Below are 23,198 nucleotides of genomic sequence, written 5' to 3'. Positions count from 1 at the left end.
GTGTGAATAGGGCCTTTATTTTATCCAACTGGGACAGTGCAAATGTTGTCACATAAGTTGAAGCAATGCAGCAGATGTGATGTGTATGCAACAAAAGTCAGGTTAAAACAACTAAAACAAACGTAAACAAACAAATGTATAAAATGGTTCTGGGACTTTCGATTGTAACCCATGACCCTCCTCAGTAAATGGAACCTTATCAGGCATCATCACATGACCTGGGACAGATGATCTCCTTGATATACGACCACGTTATCACGTGACCAGAGTTTAATACTAAAGTCACCAGAGCAAGTTCCCTGTGATGAATATGGCTGTGGAAAAAAAGCTGGTACTGTTACTTCTCCTTTTTCCACTTTTCCACAATTAAACAGGTCTTATTTTCTGTTGTTGTTCATCATCGACCACATTTCTGTGCCCCCTTTTTAAGTGCACCACACAAACATACCCCTAACAAGATGGTATTTTTAAAATTATTAATGATATAAAGCAGCTTTTTAGCTTTCATAACACATCCACAGTTTCATTTGTGATTGTTGTGGGAAATTTGGTTTGCTTTGAAGCTTGGGCAAAAAGATAGCAAAATAATAAACCCACAGTGCAGTGCGGACACTTTGTAGTTTAATCTTCTATTTTTAATAGTTTTTTCTCTCATGGACTCTGATGTAAAATCAACAGAAGTTTTGTGTTTTCTCCCAGTAGTGTTTTCTAAGCAGTCCTCGCCACAAGAGGACCTCATTTACTGTAAACCAACACAACAAAATGCTTTTGTCTTATCTGAAAATAAGTGGGAAAATCCATTGGATTTTTTCACTTGAATGTATCGCAGTAAATAAGACTTGAATAAGCAGCAGTGTTTTGGATCACAGCATCTGCTGTTGTGAATGTATACGGTGCATGTGACGCAGAGCCTCACAGTGTGACTAAAGAAGGATGGTGCCTGTGAACACAGCCCTTCTTTAATGAATCCCACAGTCGGCTCATTTAACAGCTAATCTGAGCTTGTTTGGTGGCCGAAGGCTTGAAAGACGCCTTCAGGGAGCGTGAGCATGACTGAGTCACTCCCCTCGTTAGTTTGTCAGACAGCCCGTGACTTGCTGCCCTCCTTCAGGGCTCCAGCTTCACGAGATTGTGGTTAATTCCACAAAGACCTATAGATAAGTGCATGTAATCCGGCATGCAGTCAGCCTGAATCATGACATTTATGTGACTGACGTTACTTTAGTTCAAGTCTTTAGGTACAGACGGTAAAAAGAAAAGTTAGACATATTAGTGTATGTCACGTCTTCTCAAAAATGCTCAACAAGATCACAAGATTCAGGAAGTTTACTTCATTATTTCAAATTCAGGCTCATCTTAGAAATCAAAGCCGAGATCTTTCTTGGAATAGCTATTTACATCCATTTCCCCCCCATCCACAATCATTGCTAACACTGCGTCTGCATTTCCCAGACTCTTTGTATCATCAGAAATTGATAAAGTCCAATAAAATTTGGAAAGTCCAGAAGTGTGTTATGATTAAATTATTTGATAACCTTCGTGCGTGGGGTGCCATCCTGAGCTCTGTGAGGAAGCCTCACCTTTTCAGCATATTTCCATCGGAATAACAAAAGCCAATTCTTCTTAAGACATCCGAGATATGTGGTATCATTTTTAAACATCTAATTGATTCCAGAAACATGGTCATTCTGCTGTAACAAGTTCAGCCCAAAGGTGTTGGATGGGGATCGATGTGCAGACCAGTTGAGTGCTTCCTTACCCAACTCTTAAAACCATTACTTTATGGAGCTGACTACACGCTTGAAGGTGTCTTTTACTGATGTGCTTGTGAACCAGTGGAACATTTTTCTGTCTGCCTGCTGGTAGGGCTGCCACTAACGATTATTTTCATTGTCGACTAATCTGTTGATTATTTCTTCGATTAGTCGACTAATCATTTCATTGAAAAATGTGTTAAAATATTGAAAAATGTTGGTCTGTCTCGCCCAAACCCCAAAATTACGTCATCTAATGTCTTGTTTCATACTCACGCCAAAGGGTTTTAGTTCACTGTCACGGGAGAGTGTGTAAAACTGCCAATATCTGAACGTAAGAAGCTGCAGTAAGAGTATTTTGGGGTACTTTATAGTACTTTTCTATGAAAAATGACTCAAACCGATTAGTCGACTACTAAAATAGTCACCGATTATTTTAATAGTCGATTAGTCATCGATTAGTCGACTAATTGTGGCAGCCCTACCTGCTGGTATTATTGTGGTCCCAGCACTGCACCAACATATGCTAGATGCCCATCTCCACTAGATTGCTTGCAGTGTCTCAGAAGCATACTGTGGGCGTAGTGCTGCTGGAGCACCCTGGAATGACACTCCACCACTTTTTTGCTCCAAGTGAGGAAATAGAATAGTCGCAATTTGTATGTTCCTGTTGTAATTCATTTAAAAAAATTTTAAAGATTTTTTAAGATCCAGACATCACTGGAGCATGTGTTGTGCAAGAGAGACAATGAAATCAATTGAAATGGTCAGTTGTCTAATTGACATTTAGCGTGAGCAAGACTGCTGCAGCTGAAGCAGTGAAACAGGCTGCAATATTAAACCAATGGGCAACTGTGCACCGTCAATTTATGCCCATTAAAAGTGCTTGTTTTTGCCACTGACAGGCTCACATTGTTATTTTAGAAAGGATCCTACAAAGAAATGAAATGTTCTATACACCTTTCACCGATCTGGTCTGTTTGTTCAAATCAGCTCAGCCAAGACACTGAAAATATTTGAGATAACACTGAGCTACACTGTCTGTACTCCAACACAGTAAAGTCTTCCCCGCACTGTGCTTTTGTACTTCTGTACGTTATTTTAATGCCTGTTCATATATATATGTATATACCATCAACCTGCCAGGGACTGCAGATGAAAATTAGCCTGTATGGCTAAATCTGGCACATTTACGTGACTTAAGTGGTCATGTTAATTAATGTGCACTGTCCCTTCTTAAATAAAATAAACATAAACATAAACATAAACTCCTCTCTCCAACTCTCACCAATGTTCCCACCTTTCCTGAAAAAAAATACGTCTTACTAGATTTCAAACAAGACTTCTCCATGAGTGAGACTTGGTTGCCAGAACAAACAGACCTGATCATCAAAACATTTTATTTGTCTGTAGGATCCTTTCCATAATGTTATCATAAAATTATAGTAATCTGAGCCTGTCAGTGGCAAAAACAGGCACTTTTAGTGGACATAAATTGACGGTGCACAAATGCCCGCAGCTTGTTTCACCTCTGTTGCTGCAGCAGTCTCTCTCAATACTGGAGTGATTTAAAAAACTGTTGTTCCCTTTAATCAGTTTGACACAAAAACATGGGAAAATAGGGTCCAGGTTAATAAACACAGACGTTTCCCTTTAATGCGTGGTAACATATTCACAACATTAACTCACACATTGAGTAACATGCAATGAAACATTCCATTTTAAAAGTGGCCGGTAGCTGCCTGTAGCCATTGAGCGGCACAGTGAATTTAATAATTTTTTCAATATTTGTATATGACATATTCAGGATTCCTCTGATGGTTTATGTATTTGTGTTTTTAAATGATGACAAAGCCCAATTGATGCCTCTGCAACCTGTTTGGTACGCTTTGGCCTCAGAGATTGTCCATCTCAGGCCTGATTTGACACAACTTGAACCTGGTAATGGAAACACAAGGACAAGAGATGTCCACATACTTTTGGCCACATGCTTTAGTTAATTCAGTATGCATACATCCTTACATCTACTGAATATTTTAATAAGAATTTTGCTGAATGCCCATTTAGTGAATGCAAAGCAGTTCTTTGTCTCATAGCAGCGGAGACATTATTGTGACGGCTCTATAGGAGGCAGACGGTGACATGGTTTTAGATTAGCAGCCCCCGACTGTATTTCTCATCAGGCAGTTTAGCTCCAGTATCAGCCGCCATGCTTCCTCTCTAATGGCACGTCAAACACCGTGTCTGGTAACAGCAGCCCAAGGCCACAAGCTTTTGATCTGCTGCTTATGGAATTAAAGCGATAAAAAAGGCTTGAAAGGGGCTGAGAGAGGTCACCCAGAGTTTTATACAACCCACAACGAGACACATTCCTATACCACCGTACTGTGGCTGGTGGCTTCTTGGAAATGACACGGGGTCTTTCATTTGTGCAGGTGCGAGACTGCCCTCAGACCAGCTCCAGCTTCATGCGTGCTTCCAAGGAGCTGAGGAACAAAGACGAGTACAGTCAGGTCCTCTTCTCTGGCTTCTGTCGGAAGGTACAGTATGTGGGAAAAGAACACGCTGAAATGAAAATGTCTGTTTTATACAAGGAGTTTCTTTCTTTTGTTGCTTCCTTTTAGCTTTGGGATGTTTTTCTCACTTGCTGTGTTCTGCTTTCCACCCCCTCATTCTCTTGCTTTTGTGTCGGCTCGTCTTTCAAGTTTTCGTGTTCCAGCGGTGAATACAACCCTCTCAGAAATGAGATAAGAAATAATGATCAGAGGATTAATCACAAAAGGAACTGAGCTATGAATTCTCTCCTACAATTTTCCTAACCTTTAAGATTTCCTTTGCTTGCTCGTTGTGATTTCACTAAATGGAGTCAGTTAGGCCCTGCTTATTATTTCACCTCATGATGAACCTGCCCTTATCATCTCCCTGTGGATAATAATGGCCATATTTTCCTTATCAGGGATTGTAGAGAGAGGGCTTCCACTAAATTCTGGGTGCAGCTTTAGCCAAAGTACTTCTGAAGATATGCAGGCTTTGATAAAGTGAAATAAAACAACCTCCAACACTGACAGACCCACGAGAGCCTTTGTCTTTTTATCTGAATTTGCCTTTTTTGTTTTGTTGCGTGCGTTCCACAAGGAAAACCTCTCTGAATCGAGAGTCGTGATAACCCAAAAGATCCTACAAGTGGCAAGAAAAGGCTCTTCACAGAAAATAGAAATGCTACAGATCTTCCTCTCTCTCTCTCTCTCCTCCCTCTGCTCTCTCAGGTGAACAGATTCAACAAAAGCACAGACCGAGCCGTGCTCATCACAGACAAGTGCGTCTACAAATTAGAGCCAAAGAAACAGTACAAGGTTTTGAAGAGGCTTCCCTTAGACACTGTAAGTACTCACACGGGAAATGCATGCACACTCACACATTCATGCACTGTTGCACAGCCTTAATCTAAAGCTATTGAGCGCCTCAGTCCTCTAAATACTATTAAAAACATATGCAGCGTACAACCCACGCTGCTGAATTAAGGTTACACTTTCTTTATTCACTGAGAGCAGTGTGGTTTATCCTTCTCAACATTAATTTGTCAACTAGCAGTGTAAACATAGAGTCACATCCCCATCATGGTCATTGCAGTGGAGGACTAGGTGACACTAATGCTCTGGTGTGGCAATTTCTTGTGTTTTTTGTAGTCTTTGGACAAAAAAAGGTTCCTAAAGTGTAGGACTGTATTAAAAACAAAAACAAAAATCATGGTCGACTGAAATTGTACCTAATCTTCAACCAATCAATTGTTTGATGGAGGAAAAAAATGCACATTATCTCTAGATTAAGTCAATCAGCCACAGTGCACTGAGTGCATTCTACCTGGTAGTGTTGTTTGTCCACCAAAGCATTTTGTTCCTGTCACAGGGCTCGGCATTAACACTTGCCCAGGGCAAGTTAACTCTTTGTTCAGGCAAGTGGAATGCCTCAAGTGAAACATAAATGTGATCTCCAATGTGATGTTATCCAAAAATAAACTGTGCATGGTAATGTTTTTCCACCTGAGCTGCCTGCACGAGTCCATCTCACTCCTAAACAATGAAAAGGACTGATGATAAAAATCTAACATACTGGACACTATAGAAGGTAATTCTGGGGACACTGCCATATGCATGTGAGAGAAAGACTTACTAATTTTAGCCCAGAAGCTAATGTTAGCCATCCAAGCTAACATTAGCTCTGGTGTGATCGCGTCTTTTTGGAGACTTAGTAAGATAAATCCATAATCATAAATACGACACTGAATTTCTTCTGTGATTATTTGTCCGTTTTCCGATGAAAAATGAGAGTTGGAAAATGTTAAACTTTGGGTAAAGCTCTGCACTCATCACTGTCACTAACTGTCCAATCGCAGTGGTGAAGGGGTGGGACAAATACCATAAAGACAAACAGTCACAGAGGTGCTGAACAACAACATTTGCCATTTCCAGCTGGGAAAAGAAACGCTGTGGTGGACACATGGCCTTATTAAAGTAACACCTGCGACTGTCCAACCAATGAGAGTTTGGTCGGATAAGAAGAAGAAAAAGAACTTTACGGTGTTGGGCAGTAGTGACTTTACTAATTTAACTGCATTCCCAGTAGCGTGGTGGTAACGTCACTACTAGCATTTTTTACTCAACTTTAAAAAGACAGATGATTAAAAGGATAATCAAAATTAAATCAGCAAATACCAAAATATTTTTTACATTTGGTCTCTAATGTAGGTTAGCCCCAAAAAGCACTGGATCTTACACTTCCCTCATAGCATCTTTCTGTGGTGGCAGTTTTTTTCCTACCTGATAAACTACCACATCTTTCAAACTCTATCAGTCTTCACTGAATTAACCGTCCCACGAGACCCAAGAATCTTTTCAGGAAGTTGGGACCTGAACCTGCCTTTTGACCAGAGGAACAGGGAACTATATTTAGTTCCTGTAAGATAGTTTCAGGTGGCAAAAGGTCCCTGCTCCGACAGGGGAAGTACTTTCAAAATGTTCAGGAGCTTTAAAGGGTAACTTTGGAATTCTTCAACCTGGACCCTTCATGTTTTTGTGTCTAAGTGACAAATGGAGACAAACAATTTTTTGAAATTGGTCAGATTAGTATTCTTAGTGTCTGACAACATTATGGAAAATAGCTCTACACAGATAGACCTTTTGTTATAGAGTAAGATCCTTTTTGTTTAATGAGAAACAGTCCCGAAATCCCTATCGCCAAACCCACCAGACTCCAGACTTCAGACTTCACAAGGAAGTGCTCTTGTCCTAATTTTTTTTTGATTTTTATTAACGTTAAAGCCAGATTTTGGTTTTTGGCTTATTGACTCTTTTTGTGAACGAGAGAAAGGCAGAGCAGTGGTCGACAAAACTACAGTCTTTGAATGAACTATAACTTTATTTGCTGATAGTTTCATGATGGATATGTTTTTGTACAACAAAAATAAATAAACCAAATACTCAGCAGATAATTTACCGTGGCGACAGGCGCTTCTCCTTTTCAGTTATTTATCAATCACAACTCAAACATCAGTCATACTGTACAACAGAATCACTGTGTTGTGTACTAATGTGAAAAAATTGTGCTTCACAAGCCGCTGCCATTTTTTAATCAGCCATCTAATTTGTATAATCTTTGCGGTTCTTCAGATGCAGTGAAAACACTATCAGGAATGTGCAAGAGGAACATTTAGTCCCCACATTAGTTACTCTGGAACTTCTTGGTTGAAAAGGGCTTCATGCCTCCAATTTGTAACGTAGGCTTTCCATTAACAACATGTACTCTCTAACTCCATCTATGATGTGTGAAATTGGTGGAGTGCCTCTTTAACCAAAACCCTATTCTAACCTTATTCCTAAAATAAACACTTAGAGAACCTTAGACTGAGACATAAACAAGGACACCGATGCACACAGTACAGAACCAAGGAGCGCTCCACTTCCTCACAGCCAGCAGGAATGTGGGTCAGACCTCTTGTACTTTATCCCAGCTGTCCTTTATTTCTTACTCTGTCCTCTCAATTGTGCACTTCCTCTATTCACTCCACAAACACACGCACACACACATCTTCTATCATGGCTGACCTGGGTCAGTGCCATCCATCAGTAAGTGAGAGAACACCGTCTCTGTCTGACTCAAAGGGGCTTATGACCTGTTTTAGAGAGGGTGTGTTGATCAGTCAGTACGTGTGCAGATATGTAGGTTTACGTAAGGTGTTGTGGTTGGTGTGTGAGGCTGTGGTCGTGCTGTGACATATACACTTAGCGTTAGGTTTTCGGCCGTCTACAGTGAACCTGGCTCATTTCACAGCCCGATGTGAGAAACTGGATCAGGAATCTCACAGGGCCGTCACCTCTGAAGGACGGCAGGCTAAAAGTGAAGAGAGAGGAGATGACAGCTTTATTTAATCTTGATGCTCCCTTGAAATAGCTTTGAGATCATGATTTTTTTTCCATAGTTTGATGTTTCTGAACAGGAAGTTGGGGGGAGACGTATAGATAGCAGGGACTTGAATTAAGAGTTTAACAGCAGCCGGACAAAAAGTAGAGGGCCTTTTGCATGGCACATAAGCACCATCGAAACTTTGTAAACTCTTTTTATCATCGAAATTTTGTTGGCTGAAATATGTTGGAGACAGATTTTCTCAGCTACAAGTAGCTAGCATTATCTAATTACCTGACGATAACCCTGTCAGTTGGCTGAAAACTCTGTCTCTTATTTTAGACTGCCTTAACTATGGAAAGGTCTGAAGAAACCTACTTAAGGTTCTTTGTTTCCCCACCATGAAGTTACTGTTTTGTGTTACAACTTGAAATTTTGAGGGTTAGGAAAAACAGTAATTTGGTCCTAATGATGTGAGTCGGTAATGTACCATCAAATGACAATCAAAGTAAGCAGGTTTTTAAAAACCTACAAATTGACTTATTTATTCTTTGTTATTTCATAATAAGTGGATAGTTTAATGATGTATCACTGGATTCTATCTAGGTCATAATTATCATACAGTATTGGGCTTACTGTACTAAGTGAAATGCCTTTTGCCTGGGCATCACCACTTGTTATTTTGCAGACAGTGCAAAGGCAGGGGACCTTAAGTCAGTCGTCAAGTTTTAGCTCAGGATTTATATGTAGATCAATAACTTTGTTTAAAAAAACAAATAATTGCCACATTTACCCAGCTGGCATCGGATGTCAATATGACATCAGAAAGACGTTGGACTCTAACGCTGGAGAGACGATACATTTTGGTTAGAAAAATAAGGTTAACGATATTTTAAATGTCTAATGACTTAGAATGTCGCGTCGCATGGATGTTAACATTATGATGTTTTGCAGACGTTGTGTTTTGGTCTCCTCACATTATGACCTAAGGTTGCTATTCTACCTCAAGATGATTTAGGTATGAGATGTTTGGAAGACGTTGGATTGTGGTTACTTAACAACACAACTTAAAACAGAAACATATTAACGTCATCTCTTGTCAGTATTCTTCATCAAATTGACTTTGGCATTAGATGTCCTGATGTTGAATTTGGTCACCTGACGTCACAAAAGAAGTTCAACCAAATATCAACAACATTGTTGGCCAGCTGGGCAATACTTTTGGTATTTTGGTCATTTCCTTTTGTCTGGCACTGTAGCTGATCTTTACATGTTTCTATCTGATTTTAAAATGACAACCCTGCAAAAATATGCAGAAAATAAGAATGGGAATGGCGACATACACATTATGGTGCTAAAGGACTGAAGCTAAAGCTAATAAAAACATGTACTGTTTTCTACGCAGAGGATACAGTTTGATTTATGCTGTGATAGTTTCCACTGTTAAAAACAGAGAATTGCAATTTGTTACAGTGGGAGGAATTTTTGGGGACTTTTTGTGAACTTATCGCTGGTACTTTACATTATGAAATATTCATGTGCTGATGTCGACTTCATGACATTGAGTTGTCATTTGGTATTTTTTTTGTCATATTGAAACATCTCAGACTCACTTCCTGTTATTTTAATATAATTTCTCTGTCAGCTGTTTGTGACAGCAAAGAATGAGATGGATCATAAAGTTTCAGATAAACAGGGTTAGACTGGATGTTAAAGTAAAACAGTGATCAGATGGTACAGATCTGTTCTCCGCTGTATGTGCAGTGTAATTTTACTGAGGGTTTGTGTAAAGACCACCAACACCTACATAACACACAATGAGTCAGCACAGCTGGACGTCCAGCAGTGGTTATAGAGAGCGAGACAGAGAGAAAGAGCACTCAACATGCCAGAGGGTTAAAAACCATCATTATGCAGCAGCGGAGTAGCTAAAGATAGCTGATGCCATTAAGCTCTGCTGCTCAGAGTGAAGGATATGAGTCTTATCCAGGTCAGAAACAGAGAATAGAGAAGAAGCAGTGCAGCTCTGTCCTCACATTGTGTCACCAGACTCTTTGGTACAGAATCATAAAGTCTGACCACTGAAGGCTAAAGTGTCGCTTAGGTCACAAACTGATGGAACAACATGATGAAACATCAGCTACGTGCATAACTGTGACACGTTTTCCTGATTTTGATAATTGATTGATCACATGCAGGAAGGAGCTATTCCATGCCTCTGGTGCCTGAAGTAAAAATCTATCCCATAGAAAGTGTTACGTGACTCATAGTTAGATCACTCACTCATCTGTTTGCAGTAAATGAACAACTGTATCAGAAAATGTGTGATTCTTTGATAAAAAGTCAGCGTGTACACTGACATGTAAAGTGAGCAGCTAACTGTGACCACAGTTTAACACGTCTAGTCACAGAGCTCATAATGACGTGTGCCACTAATGGTGGGCGGAGGCTAAAAAACAACACTGTTGAAAAATACAATCTGCAGCATGAACTAATTTACTTTATGAGTCTGGGTCAATGTTTGGTAAAGTCAGCAACATTTTGTTCCCAACTGCAATAACAAAGTGTTTTGCATTTTGCTTTTATTCCCTTTTATTCACTGCATTATTTCAGAGATTACTCTGAGAAAAGCTGGCGTCTGAGGGCATTCATTATTGCCAAGAAGTAGTTGAGTAGTCAACATTGTAGTAAGCAACATTGAGGATTTTGTTCACATAAAAAATTGAAATGGGAATAAAGAATGGAGAAAATCCAAGCAGCAACCAGGGCTGAGAGATGAAGGCAACATGGAGGTGCCAAAAACTGCAGTTCCCTTTAATGGCCACTTGAGGCTGGCTGCAGAAACCAGTCAGTCCCCACCCATGTTAAAATGCACAGCACAGCTCATGACAACTATAGGGGGGGTGACGCTCTATATAAATGAAGGCTTAAAAAGTTACACATAATTAAGAGCAGTTCCACTTTGAGTGACAGGCTCTCTGCAAGGTGTCGCTACAGTCTATGAGTCAGATCCACCCCTCGCCCCACCACAGCTCCACCCTCTTGGTCACCTTAATGGCCACGCTCAAGGCTTTAAAACAGCAGTCCACAAACCAGTGGATGATGTCAAAGAAGCTATGTCCATTTTTTTATACAGTCTATGGGAAAAACACATTCAGATCCAGTGGTTGCTCCCACTTTGCAGCTATATGAGTAATTTATCCAAAAAAAAAAAAAAAATAATGCCAGTTTTAGCTTCTCAAATGTGAGGATTTTATTTGGTTCCCTTTTTATGTAATTATTTTTTTGTTTTGTTTGTTTGTTACTTAAAGATGTCACCCTGTACTCTGAGAAACCAGTTGGCTTGAATTAATTAATAATGAAAATAATTATTCATAGATATACAGCTTTATATAACATGAAAAAATGTCATAACGATCAGAAAATACCACACATTTTTTCCGTGACATTATTTTATTTGGAAATTATAAGAAATAATTAAGAATTATGTTTGTTTATCACATTTTTTTGTAAATACAATAACTGGCTGAACACTGAAGGGACAGGTTGTACCACAGTTTGGCCTTGACACACTGTCGTCCCTGCCGGATTAACCTGTGTGTGCTGGGGACCATAAGAGGCTTAATCCACTCCGTCTCCCATTCCCATCTCTAAAATCTGTGACACACCTCACTCTCTCTGTCTGTTTCTCTCTCATATATAAAGTGAGGAACACATTAATGTATGAATTATTAGAATCCAGTAATATAATATACATTATTCTGAAATAAGTCATTCTGCATAATGACAACTTCTACTTTTGGTACTTTCAATATACTTTGACTCTAAAACTTGTGCTTTTACTGAAGTGAGATCATTAATGTAGGACTTACCTGTAATCAAGTATTTTTAAACTGTAGTGTTGCTACTTTTACTCCAGTGAAATATCTGAATACTTCCTCCCCCACTGGGCTCAGTAAATCTGTACATTATTCCAACTGGGTCACAACTCATGACTTTCCCCCACTGCACACGTGCACTGCAGGCAGATTTTCTCTCACCCTTCATACTCTGAGCAGAAATAATCCACTGACTTCATTCATGGCGTGATTTTTGATCCAGGATATACCGTACTGTGCTGTATTAAATTTACAGGTATTATACGTTGATGTGATAATCTCTGACATTGTTGCACAAATGAATTTTCAGTGCTCAAGTGTGACACTGCGTATCTGTCAGTCAGCCTATAGTCAGGTCTCCTACTAAACTAAAAGCAGCAATGCAACTTTTAAACAATACTTTCCTCTTCACTGCATTCAGAGTTAAGCAGAAGTACAGACATATTATTAGCAGAATGTCCTTTAAGTATCAAAAGTAAAGGTACAAGCAGTAAGAGCCGCCATGTCTGAACACTTCAACAGATATTATTTTAAAACTGTCACCAACAATGCTTGAAGAAACTGATTGTTCCTGCTGAAACAACACAGAAAAAAAGGTCAACAAACACAAAAACAAGAGAGAACAAGATATAAATGTCAGTTTTACTCTTTCTATTACTTGCATAAAGAATGGAGGCTGTTTAACAGTGACTTCCCAAACACACGTACATCTTTTACTGTGGACGCACTCTTAGTCAGAGTTGGTGTTGTGTCCGTGTCTCACTTTGTAATTTTGTTTCCTCTCCACAGTTAACAGGACTGAGTGTGACCAGCGGGGTCGACCAAATGGTGGCGCTACACACGACCTCCCAGGATGACATCCTGCTGTGTCTGCAGCGAGGGGAGCTGTGCACCAACCAGGACCGAGTGGGCGAGCTGGTGGGAGCGTTGGTGGACCACTTCACACGGTCAGTTCACATAACCAGACAGTGTTTCCTCACCAGGAAAACCTCACTGACTTCATCCTGTGGCTTCTTAATTTCTTTGTAATGCGGCCTTCAAAAGCCCGAGATGCTCCATAGTTTCAGGGACATTCCACACTGTGACTCAGGATTTCTGTTTATAAAGACGTCCCTCAGTGCTCCCCACCTGGGATGATGTAACTACAAATGCTAAAGCTGAATACTAGATTCCAAGTTTAGTTTCTTCAAAAGCTCAATCTAGACCAAGACACAAGTATTTTTCCCCAACAATTTGGTACCATGAGCATTCAGAGAAAACAGCTGTCAGCATTATTAACAGAGTGGGTTGTCCATTAGTTGCAGCACCCACATGTCGATGTGACCCTGAGCAAGTTACTGAACCACAAACTGCTCCCAGTGGCCAGGCCAGTGTCTTGAATGGTAGCTCCGTCACCATTGGTATGTGAGTTTGTCAGTGAGAGGCAATTGTTGGAAGCGCTTTGTCCATTAAGGTAGGAAAACTGGAAAGTGCTGTCCACTCTCAAGCTCAACCACAACAAAAATGATTCCTTCCTAACAAGAAATAATCAGGTTGAAGCAATTTGATGTGTCACAAATCCAAATTTGAAACACACTGAAACTGTTACAAAAATGTTTAGTTACAAGTTTTAGGTTTTGGGCTGGCTTTGTATTTCTTTCAGGTCAGCTCATCAAGTTTCAGAAGCACTATGGGAACATGCAGATATTTCCTTTATGGAAAAAGAAAACAAATTAGTTTGGAACTTTTTTACTCATGCTGATCATTTATTTGTTTGTTTGTTTGTTGTCAGGTTTTCATTAGTACCAAAAACTATGGCAGCTGATTTCACTCATTAGCAAACTTTCAGCAGAGAGGAGAAATTAATTAGTGATTGTGAAGTGATTGCCTGGTGGGAAAACATGCAGCCTTCCTGTGTCTCCGTGTCACACGAATAAACAACATGGCGGCAGCCTCAGAGTTAACGGTCAAAGACCCCGGCTGAAACGAAGTCTATTAATACAGCACAACAATTACGCAAATCATACTCTTGGCATTTATCACTGTCGTAGTTGTCGGTGTCTGCGCCCCACTCTGAATAACTGCTGTGAAATGAATCAGTCATGCTGACATTTATCACATTTATCACTCGGAACCTGATTTGTCATCGCTGTTTATAAACCTGATTCACATCCACCCCCATTCATCTCTGCCAGACTTCATTTGAATGGCACAAGTTTTCACACACAGCAGACTGTTTTGGTAGTAGTGTGTGTGTGTGTGCGTGTGTGTGTGGGTGTGTGTATGTGTTAGTGTGGGTGTGTTGTTATAAGTAGGGCCCGCTGAGACAGCACCCAGTCTGCACTGATGGGTCTCCCAAAGTATTAAATCCTCCAAATCCTGCCAGGACTACAATGAGTGATGGAAAATTACAAACACACAGTGGCGCTGGTCTGGTGAAAATTCATTGTGCTTATGCTTATATGTTTAAGACTATGGATGTCTTCATAGTTCGGACTTCAAAAAGGTTCATTCTTGAAAACAACGTCCACTTACTTGGTGTTTCTGAGGCTTTCAGCCACTACGTATGATACAAAATTACAAACTTAGGTCATATGATTACAAATTAAAGCATCTCAGTATGTTTATTTGGATCTCTTTGTAGTTCAAAGCCTGTCCTCTAAGAGTCTATATTGAAATCAATATAGCTTACATTCACACATTCATGGTCACTTAACACACCTTGGGCCTGTCCCAATACCCACACTTCCCCTAGGAATACCCACTTGCACTTGGTTGTGCGCGTTCACGTTTAGGCTAGTGGTGTCCCAAAACAGAACTGAGGTAGTGGAAGTGGTTTCCAACACTTAAAACCCGCCCTAGATTCCAAGGGAGCCCCGACCCACACTTTCAACAAAGTGGAAGATGAAATTTCTCAGAACACCTTGCGAAGTCAGCAACTTTGGCAAAGTTTTGAAAATACAAACAACAGATGGTTGGACTAGCGTTAACTCATCAGCAACTCGGTTTAGTTTAGTTTAGTTTTATTAGATTGCATAAAACACAAGAGTACATATTACCCATGCACGTTGGCTAACACAATCGAGGATAAAAACACAAATAAAGTCTTATTTCCATTGTGGTCCTCATACATACAAGGTGGCAACCCACATGTGCGGCGGTTAAAGCTCCATCAATAAAACCATACAAAAACATACACAACCATGGTCACAATAAAGAAATGAAGGGAACAATCATATTTGAGACAGATACGTCTTCAAGAGCTGAGGCAATTTTCACATAGGAACCTTTTCCAAAAGCCAGGCTTTTGTAAGAAATTTGAACCGTCTTAAATTGGAGGCTAATTTAATAACCAAATCCAAGCCGTTCCATTGAAAAGCCCCAATGTAAGAAAAGGATCCCTTACCGATAAGAGAGTTAAACTTATACAAGCGCACATCAGCAACACTGGCTCTTGTAGAGATACTGTGTACTTCCCTAACATGTTGAAAATAATTTATTAAAAAAGCAGGGACAGCACCATAAATGATCTTATGTACCATACACAGCCTAGATAAAGTGACTCTCGCTTCAACTGGAAGCCAGTTGAGTTCTTTAAAATGGCTGCTACCTATGTATGGTTGAACACAACGTCAAAATATTTAAACAAATTGACTTACCCGAACAAAATCGATCAGAAGATCATCAGACGGAGAAGAATAAACACAGCACACGCCACAACACAAGCGCTGGATCTGGCATTTTCATTGCATCGCTACTCCGCGTGACGTATGCCTGCATGTCGGCCACGCCGATTTGCATGAAGTGGTGTCCCATTTCTTAGGAGAAGATCTCTACCCTAATATTTCTCACTTCCCTCATCAAGGTTTATCTCACAAACGAGGGCACTCAATATCAAGTGGAAGATTTAAGGGGTAGAAACGAGACAGGCCCACACACATATGTACTTCTATATACAATGTGCCTGATATGAACTCTTAACATGGAGGTGGCTGAGCTGGTGGCTAGTAGCTAACAGTGCTAACAGTGACAACAGTGCTGACAGAGCAACTGGTGTTAGAACTGGAGGGTGAGCGCTATGCTTCTGCTACAACGCCATCTTGATATTAGCAGCAACCAACGTATGAGCGCAGTGCAGACAGCAGTGATTAGCGAGCAAGTGGGATACAAACACAGGGACTCGCATGCACTGACATGCACACTGGGCCAGACTGTCTATCACAACAAAAACAGAGAAGCTCATATTACAACACACACAGAGGGAGCATGACTTTATTCTCTGCACAGGATGCCATTACTCTACTATATCTTTACATAGCAAATAATTGTTTGTTGCTATATTAATGCTTGGAATATTATGTAGTGCTCCTTTAAAATCTGTTCCAAATCTCATGAGAGCTGGATTTTAAAAATAGCCTGCCTCTGGTACAGTAAACACTTTAGTTTATTTATTGGTAGGGCTGCAGCTAGCAGTTATTTACATTATACAGTAATCTGCAGATTATTACCTAGATTAATTGTTTGGCAGATAATTGTCAGATATAAAATAAACAGTTACAGCCATAGTGGTGACATACACCCAGGTGCCAGTTTATTAGGTACACCTAGCTACACTCAACGGAGTCTTACACCTCTTCCTAACACACACCAAGCAAAGTAACTCTGCCGGACAGAGGGCAAAAAAGTGTCCAAATAATCCACAAGCGGCAACAACATTCAGCGAGTTTATCAAGTCCTGAGCGACCCTAAGGAACGATTTGCTGTTGCTCTAAAAATAGATTGGAGGTGTGCATAGATTTGCAAAAATAGAGCCAGGGCAAGCGGTTTTTCAAACAGTGCATGTAAGGACATCTTAATAGGGAACAACAAAAACAATCTGATGTTTACTCATTTGCATCGCGTCCATTTAGGAATCGGTGTAATACAAAATGCAAAAAAATGTACCCCCATAAAGGTTTTGTTGAGACTGTTTTAAGGAGGTGTTTTGAAACAACTTCATGAGGCTATAAGTTGTATTTTTGTAATGCTGTGGAGTTGTACTGCATTACACCAAAAGGTGTTTCTAAAATTTTGTTCAGCCCAGTTTTATCAACGAGGGTAGGGTGAAACTGATCTGCCTATTTTAAAAAAAACTCTGTTATATATCAGTGAATATCCAAAAACATGAGCCTTACTCACAGTTAAGAGCCAGTTTTTTGTTTTTATGTGATTTCTGGTGTCATGTAGAGATGAAACATCTAATGAGCTGTCAGCTCACTCACATCAGTGTGATGTTACTTCTTATGTTTAGTCACTTGTTTTGTTTATGCAGTGCACAGGCTGGGCAGACGGCAGCCGCATGAGCGTGTGTGCCCACTTTTGTGAGTCTTTCTGTATGTTCAGCCAGCTGATCCCAGATCCCTGGTGAGGCTTTTGTGGATTTAACGAGTCTTAGACTTTTGGTCTGGGTTATTTTGTTTTTGGTGGGGTGGGGGTGATATCTGCATCACTGGGGTCTATGCAGCAGCTGTGTGGCTCCTGTCAGGGTGCGGCGGGTGTCACAGAGGAAAGTCGACCATCAGGAGTCAGTTTCAGCTCTCCGCCTGTCTTTGTGCCACCATCTGCGGTGAATGGAGGGGGTCGCGACCTCTACTCATGAGACAAAGTCAGGGGTGAGCTGTGTAAGTGTGTGAGCATGTGCAAGGGGGGAGAGGAGGGAGGGAGGAGGATGACAACACACAAACACACTCCTCTTGTGCTTCCTACTGTCAGGAAATGAGATCCCAGACTTTGAGAATCACGCGCATGTCATTTTTAGTTTATGAGGTTTGGAGATTGGTCAGGGGAGGAAACAGTCAATGGAACAATTGTGTTTTTCTCTCATGATTGGATATCAGACACGAGAGAGTGGATCTGTGAGTGTGTGAGAGTTGGTGGCACAGTGAGTTGTACAAAACTGGGTCAGAGAGAGCAGCGTTAGAGGCACAAGGTAAAATCTGACTTCAAAGCTGCTCTCTGTTGTCGGCGAGGACGAGCGAAGACAAGCTGTCTGGTTTTCTGTCATGTCACATCCGTCTCTTGTTCCCTCAGCAGAGCTCATCCTCCCCTCTCTTCTCTTTCCTGTGTGTTCCCTCATCCTCTCATCCCCGTCTCTCTCCTGCTTTCTCTTCCTGTCACCTGGGTCTGAGCTGTCGGCATGAATGAGGTGTGTGTGTGCCGGTATGTGCCTGTTTACTGTGTGCATGTGTGTGTGTGTTGGAGGGGGGTTGGACTCGTGGACCATCTGCTGGGACAGCTGGGGGAGTATGAGTGGGCTAAAAGCAGGATTTAGGGTATGATCTGCCCAGCCTTAAAAGATTGAGGAGGATTCTTTACTTAAAAGGCAATTTGGGGATTTTATTATCTTATTGATCACAGAAATTCCCTGTGGATGGAAGAGAAGTTTCTTTATCAGCTGTGATGCTTCACCAAAAATTGCAGCACTTAGTTTGTGCCATTGAAAAGAAAAAGCTCTGAAACGAAATACACATGTAGAGGTTTACGCGTACAGTACAAATACAAGTTCTTATCCTGTTCCTCTCCTTTACATTCATTGTTTTGCAATTTCTTGGCCAAGTCAAATAAATGTCAAGAACCATAAGAAATTTAACAAGTATTTCTTGTCTTGTGATTCCCCAAGTTTTTTCCTGAGTTTTTTCCCATTGTCCAATCAGATGAATTGAAAGGCGGCCCTTCTGTGGTGGTGATGACAGCAAGTGGTAGCGTTATAATTGTTCAGCGCAGGCACTAGTTTGCGCCATTTAAAGTTAGTGAAGACAACAACAGAAGCCAAGTTAACTAACAGGGCATGCAGTGGGTCAGATGGTGCATTTCACAGGGATCCATTTTTCCCCCTTGTGCACACAATAATAAATTGAAAGTGACACTCTAATTATGTAAAAAAAAAACCTTTTCTCCTCCTGTAAATCATTAAAATATCTTTTGATGACTCCTGCTGCCCCCGAGGGTGTATACATGAATTTATTCAATCAGATGTGATTGTAGGTGACCAGCTCACACCTCACATTTTATAAAATGCCACTTCATTAGCTTGTGGGCAAAACAGCTACTCCGCTCCTCTCGCCTTTTATTTGTTTTCATTTACTCTCATCTCTTCCTTCTCCTAGCTTCTCTCTCCTTCTCCTGCATTTTCTAAATCAGCACTTTTGGTTATGAATATGGAAAGACCTGGGACGGTGTTGCATTAATAGCAATCTTCTGGGTCACCCCCTCCCTTCCCGAGGAAGAGGGAAGAAAATGAGGAGGAGAAAAAAAACATGATTTCATTAACCTCAAAGCATACATGAATAGTCTTGTGATGTGGCTTTAATGACCAGAGACACACAGTGACCTGTTAGTGGAGTCGAAGGACTTGTTGACTTTGTTGTTTGATCTTGTTGGACGTCAACAGTTTGTCAGTTAGTGAAGGCCCTCTCTATTCTAAATTCACTTTTTAGGTCGTGAAAGGCGTCATCCAAAGCCTGAAATAGCCTCATCTCTTTCCCTGCCTCCCCAGTTTTTTCTCCCTCAGTGGCTGTCCTAAATGTGTTCGTCTCCCGGCCGGAGAGGCAGCCTGTGCTCTGAACTCTCCTCGGTCAGCTCGTCCCCTCCGCACACTTCCTGTCCCTTGTTTTGTCTCTTTCCTTGTATGTTTTTTGGACTGCACAGCTTCTGATCTGGTTCTAGTTTTGGTTTTATACATGACTTAGGCCTTGTTTACACGGATACTGATACAAATAAAAAAGGGATTTTTATTTATCCCGTATAAAAAAATTCGGGGTTTACACGATCAGTTGTGACAACGATATCCCTGTTTACATGAAAACGCAAAAACGGCAGCTTTTTGCTGCAATTAGCATTCCATGCCAGTAGGTGGCGATACGTCATATGTCAAACACCATTCGCCTTGGCTCTGGGGGTTCTTCTGATAGTCAAAATGTTCCCACACCACCGACTTTGTCCTTTTCGCCAGTGGGAAAAGGTCAGCTTTGCCTCCTCCAGCCATGTTTGCAGTTTGCACGTGAGTGGATTTATACTGATTACTGACGTACTTACTAACTGACTGACTGAGGCTGACTGAGAAATGGATATTTTTTTTAAAAACTTTCACTTTGGAAACGGCGGTTACGTGTAAGTGATAGGTGCAAATGCAAAGATAAAAACCCGTTTTCAGAAATATACGGAACCGTATAAACAGGCCCTTAGGATCACAGCTGGTGCAGTTTTTATCAAAAGTGATGGAATGTAACTAAGTACATTTACTCAAGTATTGTACCTAAAAGGGTAGGTTTGGTATTTTTCAACAAGGTATTGTTGATATATATATATATTTTTTTACCACTTACAGACTCAAATTATTTGAGTTCCTAGCAGTATTATCGAAAGCATCCCTACAGAGATAGTTCTTTTTGTTAAAGAGTAAAGAGTTACCCAGAAACTGCTACAACATCACTATCCACCAATTTCTCCAGACTCAAGCATATTTTAACATCTAACTGGGTGAAATAAGGATTTATTTCAACAAGCCAACTGTCAGCTGTTTCTGTCAACCAATGTTTTACAATGTTTATTTAAATGGAGTCACCGTCTTTTTAAACTGAGCCTGGTGGGTTTGTTGATGGCAGTTTTGGTGCAGTTACACACCCTGACTTTACGCCCACTAAAAGTGCTTGTTTTTGCCACTGACAGGCTCAGATTATTAATGCAAGTGTCTAAGATCCTTTCTGTTGAACCAGAAACAGCCCTGAAATCGCTGTCGCTACCAGGCTCCATTTAAATAAACAGTCATTTTATCATATCACATCATTCAGTTGACAGATACACAATAAATCTCACAAAAACTGTCTTGGCTCATCATTACACTGTCCCAACAATCACAGACCCTGGTTTGGTTGAAATACATTTTTAATTCACCAAGTTAGATGAGAAAAAAAGCAGAGAAAAAAAATACTGTTCATTTTAATGACTGCAATTTTGGGGCTTTTTCTGATGAAACAAAAAGAATCTTGCTCTTAAACAAAAAGGTTTGTCTTTGTAAGGATCCTTTCCGTAACATTTTCAGAGAGTGTCAGTGGCAAGTACTTCCAGTAGGCGTAGACTGATGGTAAAATCAGTCGTTTACGAAAGCATGAGTAAAAATAATCTAATGATAATGTATAAAATAATGTAACAGTCACAGGGAACTATTTTGTGCAATGGGTACTTTTACTTTTGTTACTTCAAGTACATTTTCCTGATTATACTTACATACTTTCTCCTAAATATCATCTTTATTGTCATTTTTTGCAATGAGGTTTTAGTACAAGTAAGTAAAGGATCTCAGTACTTCCTCCTCCACTGAGCGTAACTATGACAATAGCTTTTAACCCAGGTGGACGCAAACAGTAGTAGTAATAGTAGTATATTAACACTGACCTATTTCCTTCTCATACAGCTGGCAGGTCATGTGCTTCATTGATTTATCCTGAATCTGTTGATTACAGTTGGTCTGCAGTGTGTGACTGACTGCCATCAGCACATATGTGAATAATTTAAATACATTTTTATCCTAACACATACATTTCCATGACATATAAGCATATTAGTGTTCAGCATCTGTAAGTAGAGCTGGCACCAAATTTAGCACCAGTGGGGTTTTTTTTGTTTTGTTTTTTGTATGTGTGTCCGTCTTTCATGTTGTGGCCAAATGCCTGTATTAAATAAGATGATTCACAGTTTTCATGCCTACATTAGTAATATTTCGGTCACATAGTAAGGTCTGACACATTTAAGAAGCTATATATTTTCTAAATAAATTGTGTGTTCAAATAAAAGACCCTTCTTTCAGTTTAATTTTTAGGTAAATATTGTCGCTTATCAGATCAGATAATGCTGCGATAAATACTGAAACACCTCTAATCAGCACTATATCTCTTTTATAGTGATCCTTTTCGTTACCGTCACAGTGTGTATCTACTCTTTAACTGCACCCAAACTGCAGGTAACTGCTTCAAAAATACAGTGCAAGCAGTTCTTTAGTTTTGCAGTTTGTAGGGTTTTCTGTCTCTTCATTCAATTCAGTTCAATTCAGTTTTATTTATAAAGCCCAATATCACAAATCACAATTTGCCTCAGAGGGCTTTACAGCATACGACATCCCTCAGTCCTTGGAACCTCACAGCTGATGAGGAGCCTAACTAGGGGCTGGTCCAAGACAAGCCTGAGCCAGCCCTAACTATAAGCTTTATCAAAGAGGAAAGTCTTAAGTCTAGTCTTAAATGTGGAGACGGTGTCTGCCTCCCGGACCGAAACAGGAAGATGATTCCACAGAAGAGGAGCCTGATAGCTGAAGGCTCTGGCTCCTGATCTACTTTTATCTCTTCCACTGGACTGTTGATAACTGTCCCTTGCTTTGAATGCTTCCCCTCTGTGAGGCCAAAACCGTCAGGGTCGTTTATAACTAAATTAACTTGAGATCAAACTTTGAAGACACATTCCTCCCGAACAATTTGGTCCTGATTTTCTACTGCAACTGTAATTCAAGTCTGTAGAAGTTTAGTGGAGATGCTTGTTTTGAGGTTATTGCAACGACAAGACACATTTTAGTTTGGTCGTTTGGTAGTGTCCTCCCACTCATCTGGCCAAGCTTGACACACATTGTCCCTGAGCTCACAAACCAAACCCCAGAGATACACGATGAACACTTATTGTAAAATTTAAGTCTAAAGCTGTTTTCACCAGCCAACCGCCAACCTGAAAGGGGTTATCCCAAAAATCAAAGTGTCTTTAAAAGCAGTTGCTGCTGTTATATCCATCGCTGCGATACTAGGACGGTGCTTTGGTGAACACTGGCAGAAGCTAGCTTGTAGCTGTGTACTGTAGCAAGACATTGGAAATCGCTGAAACTAGCAAAGATGTTTCTTCTGGTTGTTCTCATAACTTGCTACAGCTGTAACTCCAGGTCTTAAATCCTAAACACAAGGAGACTGGGGAGGTGGAGATAGCGATGTAACAGTGAGGATGCAGTACTTTGTGTTGGTGTATGAAGAGCTGGACCGTCTACACTTTCCTAAAAACAAGTAAATGGACTCAAAATAGTTGAAAAGGGAACAATAGTCGTTTTATGGTCATAGATTTATATAATATCCAGTCAAATATATCTCTAACACTAGACAGTCCCCATAAACTTTTA

At 40.4% G+C, this 23,198-nt stretch overlaps 1 protein-coding gene across 2 annotated transcripts in view; it reads left to right on the top strand.

The window, feature by feature from the left end:
* The window catches only part of myo1g (myosin IG), a 64,031-nt gene that overhangs the window by 28,893 nt on the left and 11,940 nt on the right, over window positions 1-23,198 (top strand). For both annotated transcript variants that reach the window (XM_050035098.1, XM_050035099.1), the window contains 3 exons: window positions 4,190-4,294; window positions 5,021-5,134; window positions 12,821-12,978. In XM_050035098.1, the coding sequence (XP_049891055.1) occupies window positions 4,190-4,294; window positions 5,021-5,134; window positions 12,821-12,978 (377 nt within the window). The remainder of the gene's footprint in view (window positions 1-4,189; window positions 4,295-5,020; window positions 5,135-12,820; window positions 12,979-23,198) is intronic.

Source organism: Epinephelus moara, chromosome 22, assembly GCF_006386435.1.
Source record: "Epinephelus moara isolate mb chromosome 22, YSFRI_EMoa_1.0, whole genome shotgun sequence".
Lineage (NCBI taxonomy): Eukaryota > Metazoa > Chordata > Actinopteri > Perciformes > Serranidae > Epinephelus > Epinephelus moara.
This window is presented reverse-complemented; position numbering and strand designations above follow the sequence as displayed.